The sequence below is a fragment of the Corythoichthys intestinalis genome, chromosome 8 (assembly GCF_030265065.1).
Source record: "Corythoichthys intestinalis isolate RoL2023-P3 chromosome 8, ASM3026506v1, whole genome shotgun sequence".
Taxonomy (NCBI): Eukaryota; Metazoa; Chordata; class Actinopteri; order Syngnathiformes; family Syngnathidae; genus Corythoichthys; species Corythoichthys intestinalis.
In genome coordinates, this window is record NC_080402.1 from 29,733,414 (window position 1) to 29,760,730 (window position 27,317).

Below are 27,317 nucleotides of genomic sequence, written 5' to 3' on the forward strand. Positions count from 1 at the left end.
TGGCCCGAGCCCAATTCTTTACCCTAATTTACCCTTTACCCTGAATCAACTGTTAAAAGTTGTTAAAATTGCTCCCATTATTGCATTAGTTCCCTTCTCTCTACTTTCGACATATGAAAGTTTTAAAACTGTTTCATCATTTAAAGATAGATTCAAGTCAAGATTTTGCCGATTTAGAAGTATTTTACATTAAAAGTTACTTAGGTTTGCTAGGAAGTTTTCTCTACAACAGAGCCGTCCTAAAAAGTCTACTGCTTTAAGATGGCGGCTGTCTACTAACTTATTTAGTGCCATGTCTGTCATTTTGCATCAAGTTATATCTATGTACAGTACATGTGATATCTACCATGTCTACCATATCTACCATAACATGTGGGCGTAGTTTGTAGGTTATCGGCTACAACATGTATTATTGGAGCTACCTAGCATCGCGTTTGCTCGGCGTCACAACTTTCTTGCCTCCTCCCTACTCCTGCTCTGCTCTGTCGTCTCGGTGAGTCCGTCTCCCTCAGACTTTTCGACCAATATAGTAACGCATGCCTTTCCGTCCTCAGTAACGGTAACGGCGTTGCCAAGATGAGAAAAGTAATTAATTAGATTACCCACTACTGAAAAAAATAACGCCGTTAGTGACGCCGTTATATTGTAACGCCGTTATTAACAACACTGGTTACACGTTACTTTTGTTTTCTTTTTTTCTCATTGTGAATTGATAGTTTCGTTTTCATGTCTCCGGTGCAATCGATAAGCACCGTGCAACGGCACTGTAATTGACCACTAGAGGCAGCAGTAGAGTTCAAGCAAGATTAGCCAACTGAAGATATTGACCAGTAAAAAACAAAAGGAGAACAAAAGCAGTGCGCCTTGATGTAGGTGCAGCACACTTTTGTACAGTAGGTCACGGTAATCAACTGATAGTTGCTTGCTATCCGCCGTTAAGCTAAATTTTGGAGTTGTTAAGCTTCTGTTTACAGTGCAGTCAATTTTATCGCTTGTTTTTTCCATTCTACAGTATTAAATTAAACTGAGAAGTAAATGAATTTTGTGGTTCTTTGGTTGAATGTAGATTCAGATATTTGTATGTATGCACAGTGGGGCAAATAAGTATTTAGTCAACCACCAATTGTGCATGGTGGTGGTTTACATGGGTAAACCTCAACCATGAGAGACAGGGTGTGGGAAAAAAAAAATCACATTTTTTGATTTTTAAAGAATTTATTTCCAAATAAGAGTGGAAAATAAGTATTTGGTCACCTACAAACAAGCAAGATTTCTGGCTGTCAAAGGGGTTTAACCTCTTCTAACGAGGTCTAATGAGGCTCCAGTCGTTACTTGTATTAATGGCACCTGTTTTAACTCATTATCGGTATAAAAGACACCTGCCCACAACCTCAGTCAGTCACACTCCAAACTCCACTATGGCCAAGACCAAAGAGCTGTCAAAGGACACCAGAGACAAAATTCTAGACCTGCACCAGGCTGGGAAGACTGAATCTGCAATAGGTAAACCGCTTGGTGTAAAGAAATCAACTCTGGGAGCAATTATTAGAAAATGGAAGACATACAAGTCCACTGACAATCTCCCTCGATCTGGGGCTCCATGCAAGATCTCACCCCGTGGCGTCAAAATGATAACAACAACGGTGAGCAAAAATCCCAGAACCACACGGGGGAACCTAGTAAATGACCTACAGAGAGCTGGGACCACAATAGCAAAGGCTACTATCAGTAACACAATGCGCCGCCAGGGACTCAAATCCTGCACTGCCAGACGTGTCCCCCTGCTGAAGAAAGTACACGTCCAGGCCCGTCTGCGGTTCGCAAGAGAGCATTTGGATGATCCAGAAGAGGACTGGGAGAATGTGTTATGGTCCGATGAAACCAAAATAGAACTTTTTGGTAGAAACACAGGTTCTCGTGTTTGGAGGAGAAAGAATATTGAATTGCATCCGAAGAACACCATACCCACTGTGAAGCATGGGGATGGAAACATCATGCTTTGGGGCTGTTTTACTGCAAAGGGACCAGGACGACTGATCTGTGTGAAGGAAAGAATGAATGGGGCCATGTATCGAGATATTTTGAGTGAAAATCTCCTTCCATCAGCAAGGGCATTGAAAATGAGACGTGGCTGGGTCTTTCAGCATGACAATGATCCCAAACACACAGCTTGGGCAACAAAGGAGTGGCTTCGTACGACGCATTTCAAGGTCCTGGAGTGGCCTAGCAAGTCCCCAGATCTCAACCCCATAGAAAATCTGTGGAGGGAGTTGATAGTCTGCGTTGCCCAACGGCAGCCCCAAAACATCACTGCTCAAGAGGAGATCTGCATGGAGGAATGTGCCAAAATACCAGCAACAATGTGTGAAAAGCTTGTGAAGAGTTACAGAAAACGTTTGGCCTCCGTTATTGCCAACAAAGGGTACATAACAAAGTATTGAGATGAACTTTTGTAATTGACCAAATACTTATTTTTCAAGCAATGTGATTTTCTGTTTTTTTTTTCCACATTCTGTCTCTCATGGTTGAGGTTTACCCATGTTGACAATGGCGTACCACAAGCAACACGTCACTTCCGCTCATTAATATTCATGACATTAGCAACTGTTGCTAAGTGGGGACAAGCCGCCATTTGTCCCTAATAGGAAATGAATGGAAATTGTGTATGAAGGAGATGTTTACAGAGCTAAACCTACCAATTCTCTCCGAAAATGATGTCCCTGGTGCCAAATTCACTGGCAAAGATGTCGAAGAACATAAAAATGTTCAGTTAAAGAGATGGCTTGAGTATCGAAGGCTGAAAAAGACGAAAAAAAACGAGCCGAACTAAGCATAGCCTTAGCTTTTTTTATCGACGCGACTGACAATGACATTCTCCTGTTTCAACAAGCTATCCTTTACCACAAGCCCTGTCTTTCTTACATATTGTATCCTCTGGTTATCCTACGTCTCTTACCGTTCTTGGATGTAATTTAGCTAGTTTTGTGTAGTGATCGCAAATGCTACTCAGTGACAGCCAACGAACAGTTTTAATTTTTTCCATTGTTAACAAATCTTAATTCGATAACTTATTTACACTTCCTCCTTACTAAAGTTGTTTTTTTTTACAACAGAAAATGTAATAGTGGCAGTCAGATACCATTTTAATTCTTTTCAGGTCATTCATTGTCAGATAGAAGCAGCACCCGGCACGTCACGCCAAAAAATAAGTTAAAAATATCAAAATGGCCTACCTCTTTGTCCTCTGAAAGACAATGCCAACCCAACGAAATGTTTACTGCATAAATGTTTACTGCCGAGCTGGCGTTAAAAGTCCGCGCAAATTGATTCAGTCTTCACATTTTCTCCTCTGAGTTTTTAGTTTAGGGAAACGTATGAAGAAAACATCCTTCATATGTCGTAATGTCTAGAGTCGTTTCTACAAGTTCCAAAAAAGCCATGTGTGATCAGCATGCTCGTTTTTGAAAGATTACCGGAGAAAAGTAACACATTTTCCATTGCTTCTATGCAAGGGTGGGTCTATAATGTCCCACTTCTACTCTACTTCCGCTTTACGATGCGACGTCACGGTCTAAAAATAGCATGCGTGCGGTATGCCATTAAAGGGCTTGCTAATATTTTCAAGTGGGAGAACTTGCACAATTAGTGGTTGACTAAATACTTATTTGCCCCACTGTGTGTATATTATATATTACATGTTTGCATTGGGAGAAAATATTTTTACTTTTTACTTGTGAATTAAATTTTAGATCAAGTGCTTTCGTACTTTTACTTAAGTAATTTTTTGCACCGATATCTGTACTTTTATTTGGTCACTTTTACTAAGTGATACTTCATCCACCACTGCGGTATTTTGGCAACCCGTAGGGTGAGGGCATTTTGTGCTAGTCAATATTTTGATCTAGTTGCAGTACCATTTCTGGCCATCAATCCTACATTGTTCACATTTAAATAAAGATTTCGCCCACTGTTCATTGCGTCTTCACTACTTGCTAATATGCTTGGGACTTTGGCACCTAACCAACTGCGCATGCACCAAAAATATGTCAACAAAATTCCTTCCATACTGTTGTGGTTGAAGTGCAAAAATGAAGACTAAAAATGTCCTCTTTTAGCTTTTCTATACAATCAAGATGTGTATATTTAGCAGCTTTCGCTCAAACCTCTCCAAAGTACAAGTATTTGGCATTTATGGCCCTTGTGGACTATTATACATTTGCAGCATCATGCTTGGTCCGTTTTAGTGTGTGAGAGGATTCTTTTGCAACGTGCATTTGATGGCTGCAATAATTATTTGATCCACAACTGGTCGAAGGTTAACGAGTCAGGATTGGAGAGGATTTGTGTCAAAAATATTGCACATCGAGCATATGATTCTCTTCCAATTGAAATACTTGTTATGATGTCTCTTTTTTTAGGCTAATTCCTGCTTTTAAAATCCGAATGTGAGTACTCGCTCTAAACACAGTGGGGACTCACTGGCATTAGGGATTGTGTGGGAACATCCTCCCACACATTCACCTTTACTGATTCATTGAAACTTGCAGCATTATTTCCAACTAGCACAAGTGCCTCTATTAGTCATTTTTGGTACAGAATGTAAATGTTTTTTTTTTCCAATTCAGTTACCACGTCAGCACTCAACAATAGGGCTGCCATGATTAGTTGACTAATCAAAAACTTCCGTAATTTTCAGACTATAAGCTGCTACTTTTTTCACTTCACTTCAGCGCCACCGTCCAACACTTAAATTGTTCAATTTCTTTGAGCTAGCTTCAAGTAATGTCCTACATAAATTGCTGACCAAATTATTGGAACCCCTGCAATTCTGTCAGATAATGCTCAATTTCTCCCAGAAAATGATTGCAATTACAAATGCTTTGATAGTAATATCTTCATTTATTTTGCTTGACATGAAAAAACACAAAAGAGAAGGGGAAAAAAATTAAATCGTTATCATTTTACACAAAACTCCCAAAATGGGCCAGACAAAAGTTTTGGCACCGTTTGAAAAATTATGTGATGCTTCTCCAATTTGTGTAATTAACAGCACCTGTTACATACCTCTGGCACATAACAGGTGGTGGCAATAACTAAATCACACTTGCAGCCAGTTGAAATGGATTAAAGTTGACTCAACCTCTGTCCTGTGTCCTTGTGTGTACCACATTGAGCAAGGAGAAAAGAAAGAAGACCAAAGAAGTGTCTGAGGACTTGAGAAGCAAAATTGTGAGGAAGCACGGGCAATCTCAAGGTTACAAGGCCATCTCCAAAGACCTGAATGTTCCTGTGTCTACCATGCGCAGCGTCATAAATAAGTGTACAGCTCACATCACTGTGGCTAACCTCCCTAGATGTGGACGAAAAAGAAAAATTGACGAGAGATTTCAACGAAAGATTGTGCGGATGATGGATAAAGAACCTCGACTAACATCCATACAAGTTCAAGCTGTCCTGCAGTCCGAGAGTACAACAGGGTTAACCCGCACTATCCATCTGTGTCTGAATGAAAAGGGACTGTATGGTAGGATCCCCAGGAAGACCCCACTTCTGACCCAGAGACATAAAAAAAGCCAGGTTGGAGTTTGCCAAAACTTACCTGAGAAAGCCAAAACATTTTGGAAGAATGTTCCCTGGTCAGATGAGACAAAAGTAGAGCTTTTTGGATGAGGCATCAACATAGTGTTTACAGGAAAAAAACAAGGCCTTCAAAGAAAAGAACACGGTCCCCACAGTCAAACATGGCAGAGGTTCCCTGACGTTTTGGGTTTGCTTTGCTGCCTCTGGCACTGGACTGCTTGACCATGTGCATGGCATTATGAAGTCTGAAGACTACCAACAAATTTTGCAGCATAATCTAGGGCCCAGTGTGAAAAAGCTGGGTCTCCCTCAGAGGTCATGGGTCTTCCTGCAGGACAATGACCCAAACACACTCCAAAAAGCACTAGAAAATGGTTTGAGAGAACGCACTGGAGACTTGTAAAGTGACCTGAATCCCATTGAACACCTATGGAGATATCTGAAAATGGCAGTTTGGAGAAGTCACTAGGGATGGGAATCGAAATCCGATTCCAATTCGGAACCGGTTCTGAGTGTTTCGAGGCCTCGACATCACAATGAAAAAGCCTTAACGATCCCTTTAACGATTCCAAAAGACGCGTATTGCGTCGTGACGTGTCTTGTTGTCCAGACGCATCAAACTAGCATGGCGCCAAGAACTACTCGCTCCAAAGTTTGACTACACTTCACCAGGAAAGAGTGTGAAAATGAAAGGTTTCGACGAGTAAGCACGAGCTTTGCAGCCATAAACATAACAATGAGAGCACGTAGGTTCAAACGCTCGAAAGTGTGTCTTCACTTCACGAGGAAAAATTACAACAAAGCGACTTGGAGTCATTGCAAGGTGGAGATAACTGCATCGGGAGGGAATACGACTGCGCTGTCCTCACAGAGAGGCTAAGGCTCAGTCCTGGCTATACAGCTAGCTAAACTCCCAAATGACGATGCAGAAGACGTTGGTATAATTTGCTGACTTTATTCAACCATCACTTGAAGAGTGAAACTAAGAATAGAAATGAAACAAATCAATTTCGTCCCCAATAACAAACAGGTTTGCATCAATGTAAATCAGCGATGATTAGCTGCTAATAACAGTAATAACAAATGGTTAGTATTCGTTCGCTAGCATTAGCACATCGTTCAAACAACTACACAACTGGATTTAAGTGTCTGATCGCGAGTGGAAACACAACAACAACAACACAAAAGATGATACATACAGGCGTTGCCTCTGTAGATATTAACATTAACAAAGAACGTAGGCTCGTAGAAGTGTTTCCCTCTCTCACTAACTTGCTCACTCGCTTGGATGCGGCATTTCTTCTTCGCGCTCTTCTTCACGTGAGCGCGTTCTTCTTCGCGTGAGGAAGCGCAAGGGCGCCCCCACTTGAGCATGTAAGCGCCACAAAAACTAAAAGGCATGCAATTCAATGTAATGGTAAAATAATACACGTTAACCCAGGAGTCCCCAAACTGCGGCCCACGCCCCAAATACGGCCCGCCTCCACATTTGGTCCGGCCATTTTGATTTTTTTTTTTTTTCTCAATCGTGTTATTTATTTCCTTGCCTTTTCCTTGAAGAATTCAGAGAGGGTTATTTGGTTATTATCTATTTAATTAATAGTGTTTTTATTATTAATTATTATTATTATTATATTATATTATTATTTTTATTTTATTTACTTTCATTCTGTGAAGAATCCAGAAAGGGTTATTTGATTGTGGCTTTCTGAAAAACAATAATTTTTTTACATTTATGCACTTCTGCAATCGTCACACTTTTTCTGTTACAAACTGACCCCGGCCCCTCATCAGAGAAGGGAAAAGTTATGTGGCCCTCACAGGAAAAAGTTTGGGGACCCCTGCTTTAACACATATTGTCAAAGGCAGAAAAACAACCTATCTGCCAATATATACCAATATTTTTTATATTCTATTAGATAAATGTTTCAGTAAAATGTTACACATTCTTGTGTATTTGCCACTTATTGCCACAGTTAACATTGAGGCTTTGGGCCTCTTTTGATCTCGTTGTGAGTTTGTAAAGTTGTGACTTCTGATTAAACAAACTCGATGCCAATCAAAACGTTTGTTCTTCTTTTTCCCCAAATTAGAATCAATAAGAGAATCGATAAAGAATCGAATCGTTAAGCAATATCGATAATGGAATCGGAATCGTAAAAATCCTATCAATTCCCATCCTAGAAGTCACCCTTCAAATCTCAGAGGCCTGAAGCAGTTGGCCAAAGAAGAATGGTCTAAAATTCCAGCAGAGCATTGTAAGAAATCATTGATGGATACCGGAAGGGGTTGTCCGCAGTTATTTTGTCTAAAGGTTGTGCTACCAAGTATTAGGCTGAGGGTGCCAATACTTTTGTCCGGCCCATTTTTGGAGTTGTGTAAAATGATAATGATTTCATTTTTGTGTGTGTGTGTTTTTTCATTGCAAGAAAAATAAATGAAGATATTACTACCACAGCATTTGTAATTGCAGTCATTTTCTGGGAGAAATTGAGCATTATCTGACAGAATTGCAGGGGTGCCAATAGTTTTAGCCAGCAGTGTACCTGCTTTTGAGTAAACTAAACGCAAAAACAATTGGTGGTTAATCGACCTTAAAAAATTATACTTTGTGGCAGCTCTACACAACAGTTGTCATCTGTGCTGTTCTATTTTTGACTTGCTACATGCAGAATTGATTGATATCATTTTGAAGCCAAATCCTTTTAATCATCATCATTCATCAAAGCGCTTGGGCTGCTGATTCATCTATTGATGTTCATTTATTTAAAAAAAAAAAAAAAAAATCACCTCAACTGATCCTCGTTAGAATAATGGATGTATTACATTTAACCACCAGTTGTCCTTTTTTGAGGCAGGCAGTTCAGTTGTCATTATGACATTATAAACAGTTTCCATTGGTTGTTTAACAGCATGGCATGTCATCTCATTGTCATTGTGTTATTATCTACATGTAGCAGTGTTCCTGACAAGATTATTCATACTGTTTAATCTTGTCCTTGTTCTAATTTAATTCTTTTTGTGTGGGACGTCTAACCTACAGTGACGACATCAACTACAGCATTTAAATGTTTGGCACTAACATCTACCTACATTCACCTGCACCGGGAGGGTTCACCAGTGAGTTTCAAAAAGCATTTTTAACACATTGAATTGGAGGTTGTTAGTATAAAATGTCCTTTTGTTGCTCGTAACATTGAAGTCTGAGTCAGATTTGAGTGAGAAGTGAAATCTACTTTTTCTTCTCTCCATGTTTGAACACACAGGCTTGTGGGATGGCGCGCTTTTTCCTCAAGCAAGAGTGAACACAGATGCTATGACTTCGGAAAAAGAGAAGAAAAAAAACTTTCACACTCCAGGCAAAAACATATCACTGCGCACCCACTCTAAGAACCTCACATAGCCTTGCGCCTGCAGCACCCCACTAATCGACTGCAAGCTCAGCTCACATAAACATGTTGTCAAAACTGCCATCTGTGTGGTAGAAAATCATTCAGGACATTAAAGTGGAGCCTAAACTGCTATGTTAAATGTAAACAAAAGGGAGAGTGACACAAATGACAAGAGAGCTTTATGCTTATTCACAACTTTTATGACAAAGCACTTTGACTTTCATTGTTCAAAAGCTATTGGCACATAAATTGCCTTCGCTGAAATGTTCCAACAGAGTCAGAAGAGTTGTCTCAAAATTTGAAAGTATCTTTGACTCGGGGGGGGGTTACTCTTTATAACACACTCAATTAAGTTACTGGCTGCCATTGGCGATACTAAACGTCCAATCCATTTTGACTCGAAAGGTTCACCAGCGATCTTTTACTCCGAGTCAAAATGAATTGGATGTCTAAGGGCCGTCAATGACAATGCAACCTGAGCATTAACAGCCAATCCTCCCATTTTACCGTATTGGCCCGAATATAAGACGGCCCTGACTATAAGACGACCCCCTTTTTCAAGACTCAAGTTTGAAAAAAGACTTTTCTAACACCAAATTAATTTTTATACAGAAAATAATTTCAGTACATCTAAAACAAATGGTTATAACAATATATTTGAGAGAAAACGCATGTTATTTTGCCTCATTCAAATCTTAATATCTGAACATTTAAATATGTAAACTAAAGTGCAATCACATTCGTAATTGAATGGCTTCAGGTTTTTGAAATGTAGAAAAACAATCTATTGTGATAAAACAACAAAATTGCAATAACTGCATTAACCATCAAAGTGAAGTCTAACTGTAACTGTCGTCTTCACACAAATCTGAATAAGGAAAAACACTGCAATAACATAATGCAAAGTGGTTAAACTAGTAGCTGAGCTCTGTCATGGCAGAACATCGCTTCAATGATATCTGGCGCCATCTAGCGTCGTGAATGGGGAGATTAGCTGAGATCTGTCATAACAGAACATCGCTTCAATGATATCTGGCGTCATCTAGCGTCGTGAATGGGTATAATGTCTAGACCGCGAATATAAAATGACCCCCTCTTTTTCAATCTTATTTCAATGCAAAAAAACACTGTCTTATATTCGTCTTATATTGAAGTCCAACCTTGTTTTCGCTGTTGCGGACCCTAACAGTTAAAAAGTGAAACACTCAGTATAGTTCTTTAACATGTTGTTGAGTTGTTGTTGAATTGCAGCCAACTGGTGACGTGCCTTTGACCGCATTGGGTTTGGCGGCCCCTTGAATGGCATCAGCACCATAGTGTATGAATATTTTCGAGATTGGGTGAATGACAGCTAACGTAAATTACTCAGGCACCATAAAAATGTGTAGATAAATGCCCTAGATAAGTACGCAACATTAACATAACAGGGCAACCTTGAATACCAAATGTTAATATTGTAGCCTACATCATCCAAAATGTAATGTTTACTTATGTGGACACCAGGTCTTTATGAGTATTTTTTTTTTTTTTTAAATTACTAAAAATAGTCGCTTTCCTAATAAAGGGTTAAGCTCAACCTTGTTTAATTAATAAATGGACTGACTTGGAAGGAAAAGCAGCTCCGTACGTAAGGATCAGCCTGAGACTGTGATTATGTTTAGATTTTTTAAAAAATATATAATGTATTATATAAAAGGATGGGCAAGAGCTTGATCATACACAACCTAGTAGAAAGTATCTTGTTTATTAAAGTGAAAAGATACAGAACTCCATTTTTTCCGATATGTAATAACTGAAAAAACATAAATAAGAGCCAACATTTTCCAGAAGTAGGCAAAGTAGCCACTGTTAAACATTTTTATATGCCAATACAATTTTAGCCAATCGAATGTGAGTATGTCAGATTGTTATTCACACTCCTAATCCATTGTGCTACACCTGCATATTGGAGAAACAAGCTTGGACCCTGGAAGTGAAGCAGGATTCGGTTGACTCTTATAAAAAGTACTGTATGTGCCTATATTCTTAAATACTTTTCTCTTTCACTTGTTTCGATGTATCAGTGTTTATGTGTTGTAAGTGTGTGGCTGCAGGCTTCTCCATTGTTGGACAAAAGTAGGCAGCCCGGTTAAAAAGTGAGTGGTTTTTGGTGAACTTAACTCAATATTTCTATCTAGCCTCTTGCCTAAAGTCAGCTGGGATGGAGTGGTGACCCTAATTGTATAGACAACTGGTATGAATCAATGTATTTAATAGCAGTGCCCTGCGACTTTTGACCAAGCAACTTTGAGAGCCACGGTTTATTTTACACTGAGTACAAAACTGTGTATGATCTGTTTGACATCATGTGTGTGTGCAAGTTTTGGTGCGTGCGCGTGCGAGAGAGTGCAATTGTGTTATGTCGCACAGAGGCAACCATGTCGTAACACCACTTTACTGTAGGACATCAAAGAGACAACAAGCCCAGGGGGACAACATGGAGACACAGCTTTGATGAGGACGTGCAGATGTTTCATTATTTATAATATGCCTGCATGTAGCAAGGAGAGTGTAACTACACTTCAGATTATTTTTTCACACTGAATATTGAATGTTTATGTTTTGTAGTTATGCATTACTTACAATAAAATACATAGAGTTAATACCTTAACCTTAATAGCTGGTTAAAGGCATGAGCACAAAATTGCAAAGCTGTTATGATTAGTCAAGGTCATCATCATCTCTTAAACTTCTATAATTTCAGGAAAAATATGCCCCAATTAGCTGCAGATTTTGTCAAAATCAGCTCCCTGTTACCACAATAAAACTCATTTCATGAATGGATACTTATTCAAATTACTGTAATACCTAAGGAGAGAGAGAAGGAGTGGCATTTGAGTATCCTTCTAATATTTCACTCTATTAGTTATCAAAAGTTTTAAAGTCGTTATTAAGTCTTGTTTGGGTGAATTACTGTTTTTCTGAGTATTGTTATTTAGTTGGTATTGTTTAGTGACTAAACAAAATCAAATAAACACCTATTGATCAATATTACACAAGAGGGAGTGATGTACTTATTTCTGGAATGGAATCTGAGACTAGACCAATATAATCACAATTCGGACCAAGACTGGTCTAGAGTGTGTAACATTACATCTTGGATACTACGGTATTTATTAAGGAGGGCTACTAACATGTTACTTTTGAAGCTGTTTCAAGTTCCAACACGTCATTCACAGGTTATTCATCCTTTGGCTACTGAGACCCATTATTTAAAAAAAATTCCTAACCCTAACCCTAACTATTACAGCTCCAAAATGTCTTACTTTTAGATATCGTGGTTTAAAAAAAAAAAAAAAAAAACTTTTGTTTCTAATGAACAGGATTATTATTTTTCAAAATTTATTAGCAGATTGGAATATAAGTATAATGTTAAAATATATATTTTTTTAAAATAAGAAAAAAATAACTGAAATATTCCAAATAAATTAGAAATATATGCAGCCCTTTAGGTGAGCCAAAGCCCACAGCCACAGCTCAACATAATTACCATCAGAACAAAAATAATTTATTTATTTTCCATAAAAAGCACGTGTGTATGGCTCATATCATGTTTACATTATATACAAACACTCGCTTTCTCACACAAGACATGCTGGAGTTCTCAGTTCTCTCATAGCTGGTGGGAAACGTTCATGACAGCAATGTTTACTAAGCTTTAATTTGACATTAATGCGAAATCATATTGCAAGTATTGCCTCCTTTGCAGCCACCCTTCGCAAACATGTTTTACATGTCTGTAGGCCCTCCTCTAAGCCGCGATCGTCTGTAACTTCTCTGTAGCCGAAGTATTCCAATACCAGCGATTTCGTTTTATTCAATGGGGGAAAAAGTTCAGGAGTTTCACCTCCTCCAGCCATCGTGTAGCACAGCTGACTCACTGACACTGAGCAACAACCAGTGGGGGAGGGTTGAGCCTTAAAGCTGCAAGCGAGGGATTTCTCCATGCATTTTGGGGATATAAAAAATGCCTAATACCTTACGGACTGTGTGACGGAAAGTATTTGCGGTTTTGAAACCTTGATGTTTTCATACCACGGTATACCTTAAAACCGGTAATCGGCAAATGCCTACTGCTGAGAAGCTGAAATTCAGAGGATTTGATTATTTTAACTTAAAAAGGGCTAAAACTAGGGTTGTTCCGATCATGTTTTTTTTTTGCTCCTGATCCGATCCCGATCGTTTTAGTTTGAGTATCTGCCGATCCCGATATTTCCCGATCCGATTGCTTTTTTTTGCTTGCTCCCGATTCAATTCCAATCATTCCCGACAATTTGTCCCGATCATATACATTTTGGCAATGCATTAAGAAAAAAATGAATAAAACTCGGACGAATATATACATTCAACATACAGTACATAAGTACTGTATTTGTTTATTATGACAATAAATCCTCAAGATGGCATTTACATAATTAACATTCTTTCTGTGAGAGGGATCCATGGATAGAAAGAATTGTGACTTTGTATATTGTGACTAAATATTGCCATCTAGTGTATTTGTTGAGTTTTCAGTAAATGATACTGTAGCCATTTAACTTCTGCCCAAATGCATGATGGGAAGTGCAACCATGACTGTGCGTAGTGCTACCAATTGATATATCTTCTCTGGATTGGGAAATAACATAAGGTGTTAAGAAAAAGATCAATTGCTACCTTGCTTCCCCACATTGCTTCCCATGATATTTCTAATCGTAGGGAGAGGGATTGTAAGGCTTTAGCCAATTAAAGAAAGGCTTCAAAGGCTGCCACAATTCACTCTACTCATTTTACGCTGCGTTTTTATCTCTCTATATAGGTAAAACGGCGCCATTACAGATTGAGCGCGACAACGCGTGAGTGGGTCGTGCAGTGCATGCATTAATTGCATTAAATATTTTAACGTGATACATTTTTAAAAAAAATTAATTACCGCCGTTATCGGGATAAATTTGATAACCCTACCTTAAGCCTAAACTAAAGACTCTAGATGAGTGTAACGTATTATGTCTGTAACATTAAATACAATTAGAAAACGATTTAATTAAAAAATATATATATATATTAAAAAAAGGCATGGCCGATATTTTTTTGCCGATTCCGATACTTTGAAAATGACGTGATCAGACCCGATCCATCCCGATCGATCGGGACATCTCTAGCTAAAACTGATCTACTAGTTCTCAAAATGTTTGCCAAATAATTTCAGAATCGATTAGTTGCTGAATAATTTTGAGATCTACAGATAGGTACTTTTTTTTTTTTTTTTTTACATGTAGACGGAGAGGATAACTTTTGTTTCATATTGTGACATGGAACATCTCGTCTTTTTTAAATTATTATTTTTTTAAGGATTAGGCTTACTAGTCAAATACAATTGATCATGTGGAATGTACTGAGGTTCTGTCGTCAAAATTCAATTCTGGCCTACCTTTGTGGAGTTTAAAACGCATCCCCCACATTGCCTGGAGTACTCCTATTTTCTCCCATGTTCCCAAAACAAGCATAGGTTTGAAGATTAAACCCTGTGAATAACCCAGACTAAATGGACTAAATTGTCTGATATGCAATTGGCTAGCGACTAACTTAGGGTTTGCCCTGCCTTGTGCCCAAAATAAGTTTGGATCGGTTTAAACTCAACCACAACCCGAATGATGATAAGAGCCATAAAAACTGACAGAAAATTGATCTGAATGTAATTGCTGTTGGTGTTCTCTTTAATCCAGATGAATTGAAGTCAGGCTAATGTCAAGGAACAGATTGAGTAACTTTAAGTTTAAGTTTTTTGTAAGGTAAATATTAGATTCTGTTACAAAGCTGTAACAGATTCGAACAGACACTCTCTGCACACTGTGGCTGACTCGGACTGCGCTATGCAGGACAAATATAGTGACGGTTGCCATGGTTATGACACGGAACGCATGCACTCAAACAGAAAAGCGAGACCACGAGGACGCACACCCACTCACATCGCTCTCCTTCCAAACCAAAAGCTTCATGTGCATGAGGGGAACTATGGATGTGTGTGCGCACCTCACATTTTTAACACCTGTGGAAGCGTGGCAATTTTACTGATGGATACTGACTCACCGTCACAGTGGGGATGGCGGTAACCAGAGAGTAGACAAGAACGGGCGGCGCCTTGCTGTAGTCCTCTGGTCCCGGGTATGGCTTGGAGTAAGCCTTGTCAAAGCAGAAGAAACCCTGGATGTGCACTGGGAAGGTGTCCGTGTACTCAAAGTAGTATGCCAACAACACGGTCCCTGCCATGATGACCAGCTGGAAATAAAACATATTGGTTCCAGCTTTAGGGGTTGGATCTGCTCAAAAAGTGAAACTTCCACCCTTAAAATCCTTCACCGCAGAAAAAATGATGGATTCCTCCGTGATGTGTCAAATGAATCAAGTGTGCATGGTGAGATAGGGAGGGACGAGGAGGAGGGGGGGGCAAGAGTTAGCGAGGAAGACAGTGGGAGACAAATCGACGAGCAGTGATAAGAGGCACGGAGTAAGAGAAAGATGCTTTCAGCAGCGTGAGCGGGCAGAGAAACACATTAATGAGGAGGAAAAAACACTTTTTGGAAGAGGAGGAGGGCAGGAGAGGAAGAGGGGAACGAGGCACAGATGGCGTGAATTAGAGCAGAGCAGTTAAGAGAAAACGAAAGAAGACACAGACCAAAACCATCTTCGAACAGGGCAACGGGTCGACGAGATTACACGCTTGCATGACCTTTTTACATAACCCAATTCATCATTACGCTTGTATCTTGATTTAAGAAAACACCAGCTTAACATTATGCTAAAGCACATGCAATTAAGCATGAAATATGACCTTTTTAGCAAAGTCACCGAGCATAAAATCAAGACTGGTTAGGGGGGGGGCAAAACGTAGAAAACCTTCAATTCGACACAAGCCAGCCAGATGCACTGAATATTCTTTCACACTCCAATTATTATCAACACACTATAATTCCTCTACACAGACCCGTGCATAAATGTTCTAATTCTGTATGTGTAGATTTGTCTGCCTGCTATAAAGGACCAAATGGGAAAACAAGTGTAAGCTACACTACAGCAGCATTAGCTGTAAAAACAGTGACTGTTTCATAGTTGATATTAAATGAACAGTGTGTACTGAAATATAATGTGTTTAAATCTACAGTCTTGCAGCAATTGGTGCATCAATGTGGCCCATTAAGTATCTACTGTATCATTCTTTTCACATTTATCTCACTAAGTAATATATAAAAAGTAAGATGAACAATATTAGATTTTCCTTATTAAATATTTCATAGTTCACTGATGGTGTAGTGGTACATTCGTTTGACTTTTGTTCATGCAGCTTGGGTTTTGCTCCCACTCTGTGACAGTGTGAATGTAACCGTGAATTGTTGTCTGTCACTATAGACTCGCTTTTCATGCAGTTCTAAACATTTGTGTTGTTTATTTTGGCATGCCAGATCGGGTTTTGGTAATTTAGCGGATGTGCACAGGCAGATAAATGAAAAAGATGCTGTTTTCCGCCAAACAATGTCAAATTCTGAACATCCTCAAGGACCGCTCACATCCTGGTTTCCAGCTGTTTGAACTGCTCCCCTCTGGGAGACGCTATAAGTGTTTAAAAGCAAAGAACAAACAGACTGAGGAACAGTTTCTTTGCTAAAGCCATCTCCACCCTGAATTGCCATGTGTAACGCCACATCACCCAATGTCTAATATTCATTTATATGCAATACTCTATGTGCAATACCACTTACGTGCAATATTAACGTACAATATTCAATGCCTGCACTGTCAACTGCTGCTACTTCGCTTCTATTCACACATTTTCTATGTGCAATAATAATGTACAATATTCCAATGCCTTCACTGTCAACTGCTGCTACTTCACTTCAATTACTTGCACTGCCTGAACACAGGACTACCTCGTACACATTTTATATTTATTTAGATTTTATACTTGCAAGTCACTATTAAGATTTTTACTTGTCCTGCAATGTAACAGGAGATGCTCCACAATTTCTTTGTTCAACTGTATAATGACAATAAAGGCCTATTCTATTCTATTCTATTCTATTCTATTCTATTCTATTCTATTCTATTCTATTCTATTCTATTCTATTCTATTCTATTCTATTCTATTCTTTTGCAGCCAATAAGCAGTCAGCTTCGCATGGCCTTCAAATGTGGTGCGTTTAACTAAAGAAGGGAATCTAATTTCTTTTTCGTAAATTCTGTGTTCATGTAGCCATAGAACACAATATTCTGTGGCGCTTGAAAGAAGGGGATGGCTTGTGACATGATGTTTGGTCGTGCATGAGTTAAATGCATGGCAGTGGACTGAACTGGTTCACATGTTGTGATGATGATGGCCATGAAAGCAGCAACTGGGAGGAAACAGAATGACAATAGATCTGTTAAATTTGAAAATCACGCTCGGTAAAATCAAAGGGAATGACAACAATGGTCAAGCCCCCTTGGTTGTTGATGAGTTTTAACCACAGTACTGTAGCATGACATTTTAAACGTAAAAATAAAATACAATACTTATTTAATGGCAAAATTGTTCCTAGGTACAGTGGAGCAAAGAAGTATTTAGTCAACCACTAATTGAGCAAGTTCTCCCACATGAAAATATTAGAGAGGCCTCTAATTGTCAACATGGGTAAACCTCAACCATGAGAGACAGAATGTGGAAAAAAATAACAGAAAATCACATTTTTTTATTTTTAAATCATTTATTTGCAAATCATGGTGGAAAATAAGTATTTGGTGTACACCCAACTTTCATCTCAATACTTTCTTATGTACCCTATGTTGGCAATAACGGAGGCCAAACGTTTTCTGTAACTCTTCACAAGCTTTTCACACACTGTTGCTGGTATTTTGGCCCATTCCTCCATGCAGATCTCCTCTAGAGTAGTGATGTTTTGAGTCCGTCGTTGGGCAACACAGACTTTCAACATCCTCCTCACCCCGTGGCGACAAAATGATAACAAGAACGGGGAGCAACAATCCCAGAACCACACGGGGGGGACCTAGTGAATGACCTACAGAGAGCTGGGACCACAGTAACAAAGGCTACTATCAGTAACACAATGCGCCGCCAGGGACTCAAATCCTGCCCTGCCAGACGTGTCCCCCTGCTGAAGAAAGTACACGTCCAGGCCCGTCTGCGGTTCGCTAGAGAGCATTTGGATGATCCAGAAGAGGACTGGGAGAATGTGTTATGGTCAGATGAAACCAAAATAGAACTTTATGGTAGAAACACAGGTTCTCTCGTTTGGAGGAAAAAGAATACTGAATTGCACCATACCCACTGTGAAGCATGGGGGTGGAAGGATCATGCTTTGGGGCTGTTTTTCTGCAAAGGGGACCAGGACGACTGATCCGTGCAAAAGAAAGTATGGATGGGGCCATTTATCGAGAGATTTTGAGTGAAAATCTCCTTCCATCAGCAAGGCCATTGAAGATGAGACGTGGCTGGGTCTTTCAGCTTGACAATGATCCCAAACACACAGCCAGGGCAACAAAGGAGTGGCTTCGTAAGACGCATTTCAAGGTCCTGGAGTGGCCTAGCCAGTCTCCAGGTATCAACCCCATAGAAAATCTGTGGAGGGAGTTGAACGTCCGTGTTGCCCAACGACGGCCCCAAAACATCACTGCTCTAGAGGAGATCTGCATGGAGGAATGGGCCAAAATACCAGCAACAGTGTGTGAAAAGCTTGTGAAGAGTTACAGAAAACGTTTGGCCTCCGTTATTGCCAACAAAGGGTACATAAAAAAGTATTGAGATGAACGTTTGGTATTGACCAAATACTTATTTTCCACCATGATTTGCAAATAAATTCTTTAAAACTCAAACAATGTGATTTTCTGTTCTTTTATCCACATTCTGTCTCTCATGGTTGAGGTCTACCCATGTTGACAATTACAGGCCTCTCTAATATTTTCAAGTGGGTGAACTTGCACAATTAGTGGTTGACTAAATACTTATTTGCCCCACTGTACCAGCGGTCTGTCATAGACCAGTGCTGAAGGAGAGCCTAACTTTCATACACCAAATCGTCACTTGTATGGGCATGTATTTAAGGATGCACTACTGCTACGCCGGTTCCCCCATTTGGCGCTGAGTAGTATAACAAATTCCAAAACATATCCAGGTCAATTGGCACTGACGTGAAAATCCAGATGTGCTGTTTTTTTTAACACCCGGGCGCATTCGCACCGCCTACGAAAATAGAGTCCAATTTGTGACACAGCTGCAACAAACCAGCAACTCGTCCAGGGTGTATTCCTAGTCAGTTAATAAACTCCGTGTGACCCTGAACAAGATAAGCAGTAATAAAAATGGATGTTTGGACAACTTCCGTCTACATCTTTAAAGAGAACATTTTGTCAACATGGTAGTAACATTGCAGATAGGGAAGAATACTCTTACTTCAGTAATTCAGTGTTGATGTAATGGTAAAAATGTACAGCATATCAGGCTGCATGCCATTTTTTCTTGATGTTGCAAATTAGGAATATATTATAATAAATAGGCAACATAATTGGCATTTAAGTTAATATAGGCTACACGTTTGTGCTGGTTTTGTAGTTATTTATTCAAAGAGATTCCGAACCATCAAAGCTACCACCTCATTAATTATGGAGACGAAGAGACCTGCTACACTTAACACTCACTCACTCACTCTCAATGTGGAAGTATGTGGAAGTCGTAGTGACCTGATTCCCTTCTTAAATATGTGTATGTGTGTATATGATAGATGTGCTTTAAAATTGAGTATGTTGTATACTGATTAAGACCGTTAGAATCACAGAAACAGTCTGTGGCGTAAGAGATTTTTTTTTGTTAAGTAAATAATCTGAGTTTTGCACAAGCAACCCTCTGCCCTGTAGACCTAAGTGTTTGATAAAGGGTTACTGTGGCAAGGGTAGGAATACTGTTCTCCTTTGATTGTTCAAACAAGGGCACCATAAACATGATTTTTAAGTAGGGTAATTCAAATACGTATTAAAATTAGGGCTGTCAAACAATTAAAATTTTTAATCGAGGTAATCACAGCTTAAAAATTACTTAATCATAATTAACCCTTTAACACCTAAGCCTATTTTGGCCGAATTTGCATGCATTTGATGTTGCCTTTATATTTCAAAGAAAAAATTGTTCACAATGGCCAAGTTGGGTCCCTTTTTTTTTGGACGCCTTGAACTTAATGTCCAAACTGTTGTTTTCTTCACTGACCAATTATAATCCACATTTTGGACCCAAAAAGACAAAAAAATCCCAAAATATTTTTTCAAAATTTGTAATGTTGATGTACCATTGACAACCAAACATGCTCGACCAAACGTTTTGAAGCTTGATAATATTTATTGTACTTGTTAGGATAAACATTCAATAGAAAAAAATAAGATTGAATAGTTTTATGTTTGACAATTCAACACAAACAGCAAGTATGGTCATAGGCGTTTTTGGCCTTTACACATACTATGGTCAAAACGGGTTATATACAGTGCAAAATAGTGAGAAAAAAATATATATATATCATCTAACACAAAAAGGGTTTGGAGGATATCTCTTTGTGAAGTTAGGTTTTATACCCATCACCTTATCTAAAGTATATAGTGCATGCAACCAAGCTTCTTGAACACTCATCTTTATAAAATTTGCAAAGATTATAGCGAAGAAAAAATATGTATAACATTGAAAAAAAGTATTTTCAAAAATGTTGAGAAGTAGTTCAGTTCAATTCTAATTTTTCTGGCATACGACCCAATAAAGTTTTTTTATTTTTTTTTGCCAACTCAATAAAGCTTCTGCATGAACAGGTCACGGAGCTGCGTCACACACAACGTCACACAGCCTACTCTTTTGCCGTTTGCGCGCTGCTGTCAGCCTGTCACATCTACTCGCCGAGACGCCGACTCATCTCAGGAAAACGACAAATACGGCTCATCTTCATCCTTGTGTTAATGAAATAATGCATTAGCTTGCGCTAAATTTAGTTTTAGATTCATTCTGCACGTTTCAAAGTCGCTCACTCAAACTGGCCGTTGCTTGCTTCAGCACGCCTCCTTTTCCTTAGTTGGCGCCTCACTCGGAAATTTATGAAAAATGTCCACATTCGGTTCGCCCTTCTTGACATCACAACGGCTCTTGGGATATATGTAGTCTTTTGTGCTGCTTTCGGTTTTGAAAAAGGACAAGAAATGATGGAAATATGGAGATAGATACATGGTCCATGCAGCGTTTTAATGCATATTTATGAGTGCAATAAAACTATAAAACTCAAATGACATTATCTCCCGTTTTTCTTGGTCGATTGACTTCAAATAAAAACTGGTGTGGACATCAACTTCCGTACTTTCAAATGAGACCGACCAGCAGCACGTGGGTGACGTAATTACAGCGTGACGAAGCTTCAAAGACGACATGCGTAAACGCGTCGCTGCCGACACGTTCGGTGTTAAAGGGTTAATCGCAATTCAAACCATCTCTAAAATATGCCATATTTTTCTGTAAATTATTGTTGGAATGGAAAGATAAGACACAAGACGGACATAAACATTCAACATACTGTACATAAGTACTGTATTAGTTTATTATAACAATGAATCCACAAGATGGCATTAACATTATTAACATTCTTTCTGTTAAAGGGATCCACGCTCCACGGATAGAAAGACTTGTAGTTCTTAAAAGATAAATGTAAGTACAAGTTATAGTAATTTTATATTAAAACCCCTCAATGTTTTCGTTTAAATAAAATTTGTAAAAATTTCAATCAAAAAATAAACTAGTAGCTCGCCATTGTTGACCTCGCCGAGCGGTGACATCACAGCCGTTCTACCACAGTGTCTTTAACTACATAAGATAGTGATTGAAATACACCACAAGGTGGCAATGGCATGTTTTAAATTACTTAAGAAATCAAGCCAAGGCAAAGTCTGAGTAAGTTTTATGTTTATTTTGCATAGCTATTTTGATTGGGAATGCCAGTTCTCTTTGCATTGAGCGCTTTTCTTTTTGTGAACATTATTTTTTTGAGGGACAGGAAAATTATTTTTGTTGTGCTTTCACTAAATGATACTGTAGCGATTTAACTGTTCTGCCCAAATGCATGGTGGGAAGTTGGGCAACAATGACTGTCAGTGGTGGCTGCAAATGGTATACAGTATGTTCTGCGTTGTGTTTAACTAAGTGTGTTAAGAAAAAGATCGTCTCCTGTGAGATATAGGAACGTTATTTTTGTTGTGCTTTGATTAACTCATTTGCTCCCAGAAACGTATAAATACGTTCTATTTTTAAATGCTTCACTGTCCCAAAAACGTATTTATACGTCTTTTGCTTTTTTAAAAAAAAAATTATTATTATTATTTTTTTTTTTATTAGAAGCATATATAGCTTCCGCTCTATCTGAGAAACAAAGAACAACGCTCCAAACCCATTTTAAAGCAATAAAACTGGCCACTGGAGGGCAGTTGCGCATTTTTTAAGACAAGGCAACCCGATTCAACAGCAGTGAACGGCCGGGCAGAATGGTCGGAGCCCTGGCGGCATAATGCCAGGCGGCGCTCCGACCGAACATAACAACCTCGAGGAGGCCTGGGAGGCCAGGCGCTGGACGACCGAGCAAAACGAGTGAGACCCCCAGTGCAGCGGATCGCCAAGCAGACTACACAAAAATATTCCATCTTTGTGAGACAGAAAACGATGAGGGAAAAGTTTACACGACTGACGTGGCGACAACGGCGTCATCTTGGCGACAAACCGTCATCTCTCAGTAGTCATGTGTGAATAAATTGTTACTTTGCTATCAAATGCTCTATTTGTCTGGTTGTTCATGGTATTTTGTAATAGGAAAACATTATTCAGATGTTTGGGATGTAACTAATGCAAAAAATAGCTTGGTTAAAGTCAAAGTTATGTTTGAAATGTATGCGTTTACAAAAAGCTCATTTTCTCCGGTTTTTCATCAGAAATTGGAAAATTGCTCAAACTAAGCTATTTTCTAATACGGATTTCTAAAGAATGGAAAAAGATACAAACTTACTTTTTTTCTGCTGAAAGAAGAGAGTCTAATCTTTCTTTTGATGGGGTCCATGTTTATATAGCAATAGAACAGAATTTTCTGTGGGCCTTGCAAAATCAGTCAAAATCCAGAAAAACGCCTGGGAGCGAAGGGCCTTGCTCTGGTGAAAATGGCTGGGAGTGAATGAGTTAAATGATACTGTAGCGACTTAACTGTTCCACCCAAATGCATGATGGGAAGTTGGGCAACCATGACTGTCAGTGGTAGCTGCAAATGGTATACAGTATGTTCTGCATTGTGTTAAATTAAGCGTGTTAAGAAAAAGATCGTCTCCGATAATTCTTCCCCATGAGCTGCCAAAGCTTAAGCCAATAAAAGGCGCGGACCAATGAACGCCTTTGTCCACTCGCGTCGCTCCCTTTTCGCTCTCAATGTGCTAAAACGGCGTCATTGTAAACTGTTTGAGGCAACGCATGAACGGGTCATTCCGTGCATGCGTTAATTGCGTCAAATATTTTAACGTGATTAATTAACAAATTTAATTACCGCCCGTTAACGCGATAAATTTGACAGCCCTAATTAAAATACAATGGTCAAATTACAAATATTAAAAATGTTGCTTTAACACAAGTAATCTTGAAGATGTGAGCACCCACACACTTCTCTGAACATGCTGGCAAATCCAACGAACACCCCCGGCTTCCCGTTTATATATAGGACAACAATATCAAGCAGCTCTTTCCGTGGCCTTTTCCCATGTTTGTCGCCTTCGACACGACTTGTGTCTGTGTGTTGATCGTGTGGGGGTATGTGTGCGTGTTTCCAATGAGAATGTCCGTGGACATGTGGGTGCATTCCTGTTCCTCTGAGGAGGAACTCTGACACATACACACACGCACGTACATACAAAAGCACTGATGCTGAACAATCATCATTCGTTTTTACTAAACTACAGAAGGCATATGGGAGGAGGCGAGGGAGAAAGTAAGGGTGGGATGGCGAGAGCGCAAGGTTTCATATGGTGGGAGGACGCGTGAAAAGAAGATTTACAATGTTTAATGACGACTACAGGAGTTGGCACGTTGGCATGTTTTTTAGCATCCGGTGTTATCAGTATTATAGTTGACCAATTCAATTGACTGTCCGTCTGACAGCTCAGACCATTTAACCTTTGTTTGAAAGTATAACAGTTCTTTTATGTAGACAGGTCTGAATATTCATTAAGGTCATACTCATGATTTCTAATTTGTGCTCACTGACCTAGAACTTCATTTGCATAAAAGTAACTCTTAAAACAGTAAGACAAGGGAACAAACTGCTGACAAACTCTGGCCAGGTCCAAGAAGGTCAGGATGGCCTGTCAGAATTCTTTGAGGCTTTTATCAGTTCAACTCGGTATTCAAGAGGGTGCAAGCGTAAAGAGACAAGGGAAATGGCAAATGTCTTAAGTTCAACTAACACACCTTCTTATAGCAAGCTTTCATCTGAAATGCCCTTTGAATTAAAGATGTACTGTATATTAGCGTAAGTCCATTCCCACCTCTCAAGTTAGGTAGACCAAAATCTAATGATTAAAGAACCAGATTATACAGGTATTGTAGTTCAACTAACTGTCATTCACAATGCCACACAAGATTTCTGTGATGGGTTTACAGAACCGTTTTTTTTTTAGATATTAATAAGGTTTCCTACCCCCAAAACAAATCAAATATGAGTTAGATCTCCCAAATGTAGACGGACAGACAGATGCCACACTACATACCTAGGGATGGGATTTGAGAACCCATTCCTATAGAGAACCGGTTTCATGCATTTCAATTCCAGGGAATCGTTTGGCGATTCTCTTATAGATTCCAAGCAGCACAAATTACGTCACAATTACGTCATGTAATTTATGCACAATATACACGCACCAGTCAGCAAGTAAGACTATGTGGTTATTCAAAGAGTGACCACTCAACAAGTACTATCTGGAAAGCCATCACCGAATGAAATTGTGTTGAGTTTCACGGACCAGCTCATTAATCATGAGACTACTTCAAGAAATTGTGATTTTTTTTTTCTCCAAAAAAAGTCTATTAATGGGTCTATCGTATTCCTCGTCGAATACTCTATCAGAAAAATATAACATACCGTATTGGCCCGAATATAAGACGACCCCGATTATAAGACGACCCCCTCTTTTTCAAGACTTAAGTTTGAAAAAAGACTTTTTGAACACCAAATTAATTTTTATACAGAAACGACCACGGAAAGCTTTTCTCTGACTGAGCATTTTTTAGGTGATCTTTTTGAGCTCTCCATCTCCGTACATTACACTCTGTGACACCATATTTCACAGCCGCTTTGCAGTTGTTTGAAGACACCGCCTCATTTATCACCATCAACTTGAAGTTTGCGTCATAACTTCTCCTCAGCTGCCGGTGTTCTGCCAAAATGTCCTACATCGGCGAAACGTCCTACATTAGTCGAATTTGACACCTAAATTACTATGGTTAAAAGTATGAGAGGGTAATACATGCAAAAAGTATCTTTGAGGCTGTGAAAAGGTTCTAAATAACTAAATAAAAACAAAAATAGTGAGTACTCGCCGCTTCCAACCGATGTGCGCATGCGTGTGAATGCATATGCAAGCACCCTGAGCATTGTGTAGGACGTTTCGCCGCGTAGTAAGGAATGGCCAAACACCGGTTAACCTGGCCAATCTTCGACCCACTTTTCTCCAAATTGTCGCGAAGTTTCGGTTATCTCTTCTATGACCGGTATTTTCTTCTCTTTTCCTTCTTACCACTTTCTTCTTCGTGTCAGGGGTTCCCTTTGGCCGCCCGAGTCGCGTTCAGCATTCGATTCATTGATGACTGGCGCCATCAAGCGTCGTGAATGGGTATATGTCTAGGCCGCAGTTTTTTTTTTTTTTTTTTTTTTTTTTTTTTTAGACCGCAGTTATAAGACGACCTCCTCTTTTTCAATCTTATTTCAGTGCAAAAAACATCGTCTTATATTCGGGCCAATACGGTATATGCATCTAAAATAATCCTAAACGATTTTGTTAGCAATTTCAATACTCCTAATACTAATGTTAGTACGCCACAATACTCAGTTTTTTTTTTTTTTTTAATAATTTGAATTTGGTGGGTCATGGGGCCAATTTGACTACTGATTTCACACAAATGTATATACCTCTGCATCCGATGGTGGTATTTTTGTGCTGCTACAACTAACAGACGTGGATGTTCCAAGTGACTTCCCGAAATGCACCTGACCACGTCATCAGCCTATTTTTGCCCGTAATTCGAGATAGGATGGTCCCATTGGTCCCAAACCACTTTTATTCTACTCAGTATCAAAAGACCTTTCCATAGAGTGCCCCAACTATGTCTTGGAAGTTAACAAATCCAAGTTAATGGAGGATTGTGCTAAAATTCCTCTTACATTGTATGAGATCCAACCGTCCTTATGTAATTACACCAACCTAATTATAAACTTGTTAATATTTGGGACAACAAAAGAGATACTCTGCCCCTGCCGTCTGGACTAGCTGAACACTTTCTGTGTGTGCAGGCTTTCTCCACCCCATCTGAGAGGGTGTTTTCCACTGCTGGAGTCACCATAAGTCCAGAAAGATCTACTAGAAAGACCTACTTGAAAAAGCAGACATGCTTATTTTTCTGCAAAAGAATTGTCATTTTGCACATTTGCACTATGCAATGTTCTGTTGTATTTGAGAGTATTTATCTTTTTTGATTATTATTTTTGAGTGCTATTAGCTCATATGTCCTTTTAAAAAGGAGGATTATTTTACTTCAATGAGAAAAATGTTTCAGTAAAATGTTACAGATTCTTGTCTATTTGCCACAGTTAACATCGAGGCTTTGGGCTTCTTTTGACCTCGTTGTGAGTTTGTAATGTTGTGACTTCTGATTAAACAAACTACATACCAATCAAAATGTTTGTTCTTCTTTTTCCCCAAAATTAGAATCGATAAGAGAATCGATAAAGAATCGAATCGTTAATATATATCGATAATGGAATCGGAATCGTAAAAATCCTATCAATTCCCATCCCTATACATACCTGCATGTATCATAAAGACACTGGCTATAAATACTGTATAATTAATGTCAGGGGTTAATTTGTGCCGGATCTTGCCAGATCAAGATCTGGCAGCTCTTGGTTTTGGCCTCCCTGTGTTCCGGGATTTGGGCAGATCCGGCACCTCTCGTGTATAGAAAATAATAATATAAAAACGTTTTTTAAAAAAAATCAATTGTAATAGCCCCGAATGGGG

The 27,317-nt window shown here is 39.1% G+C and overlaps 1 protein-coding gene across 7 annotated transcripts in view; it reads right to left on the minus strand.

Annotated features, from left to right (window-relative positions):
* LOC130919814 (phospholipid phosphatase-related protein type 5-like) overlaps nt 1–27,317 on the minus strand; it is a 151,436-nt gene that overhangs the window by 58,430 nt on the left and 65,689 nt on the right. For all 7 annotated transcript variants that reach the window (XM_057842379.1, XM_057842377.1, XM_057842378.1 and 4 more), the window contains one exon: nt 15,081–15,269. In XM_057842379.1, coding sequence (XP_057698362.1) covers nt 15,081–15,269 — 189 coding nt within the window. The remainder of the gene's footprint in view (nt 1–15,080; nt 15,270–27,317) is intronic.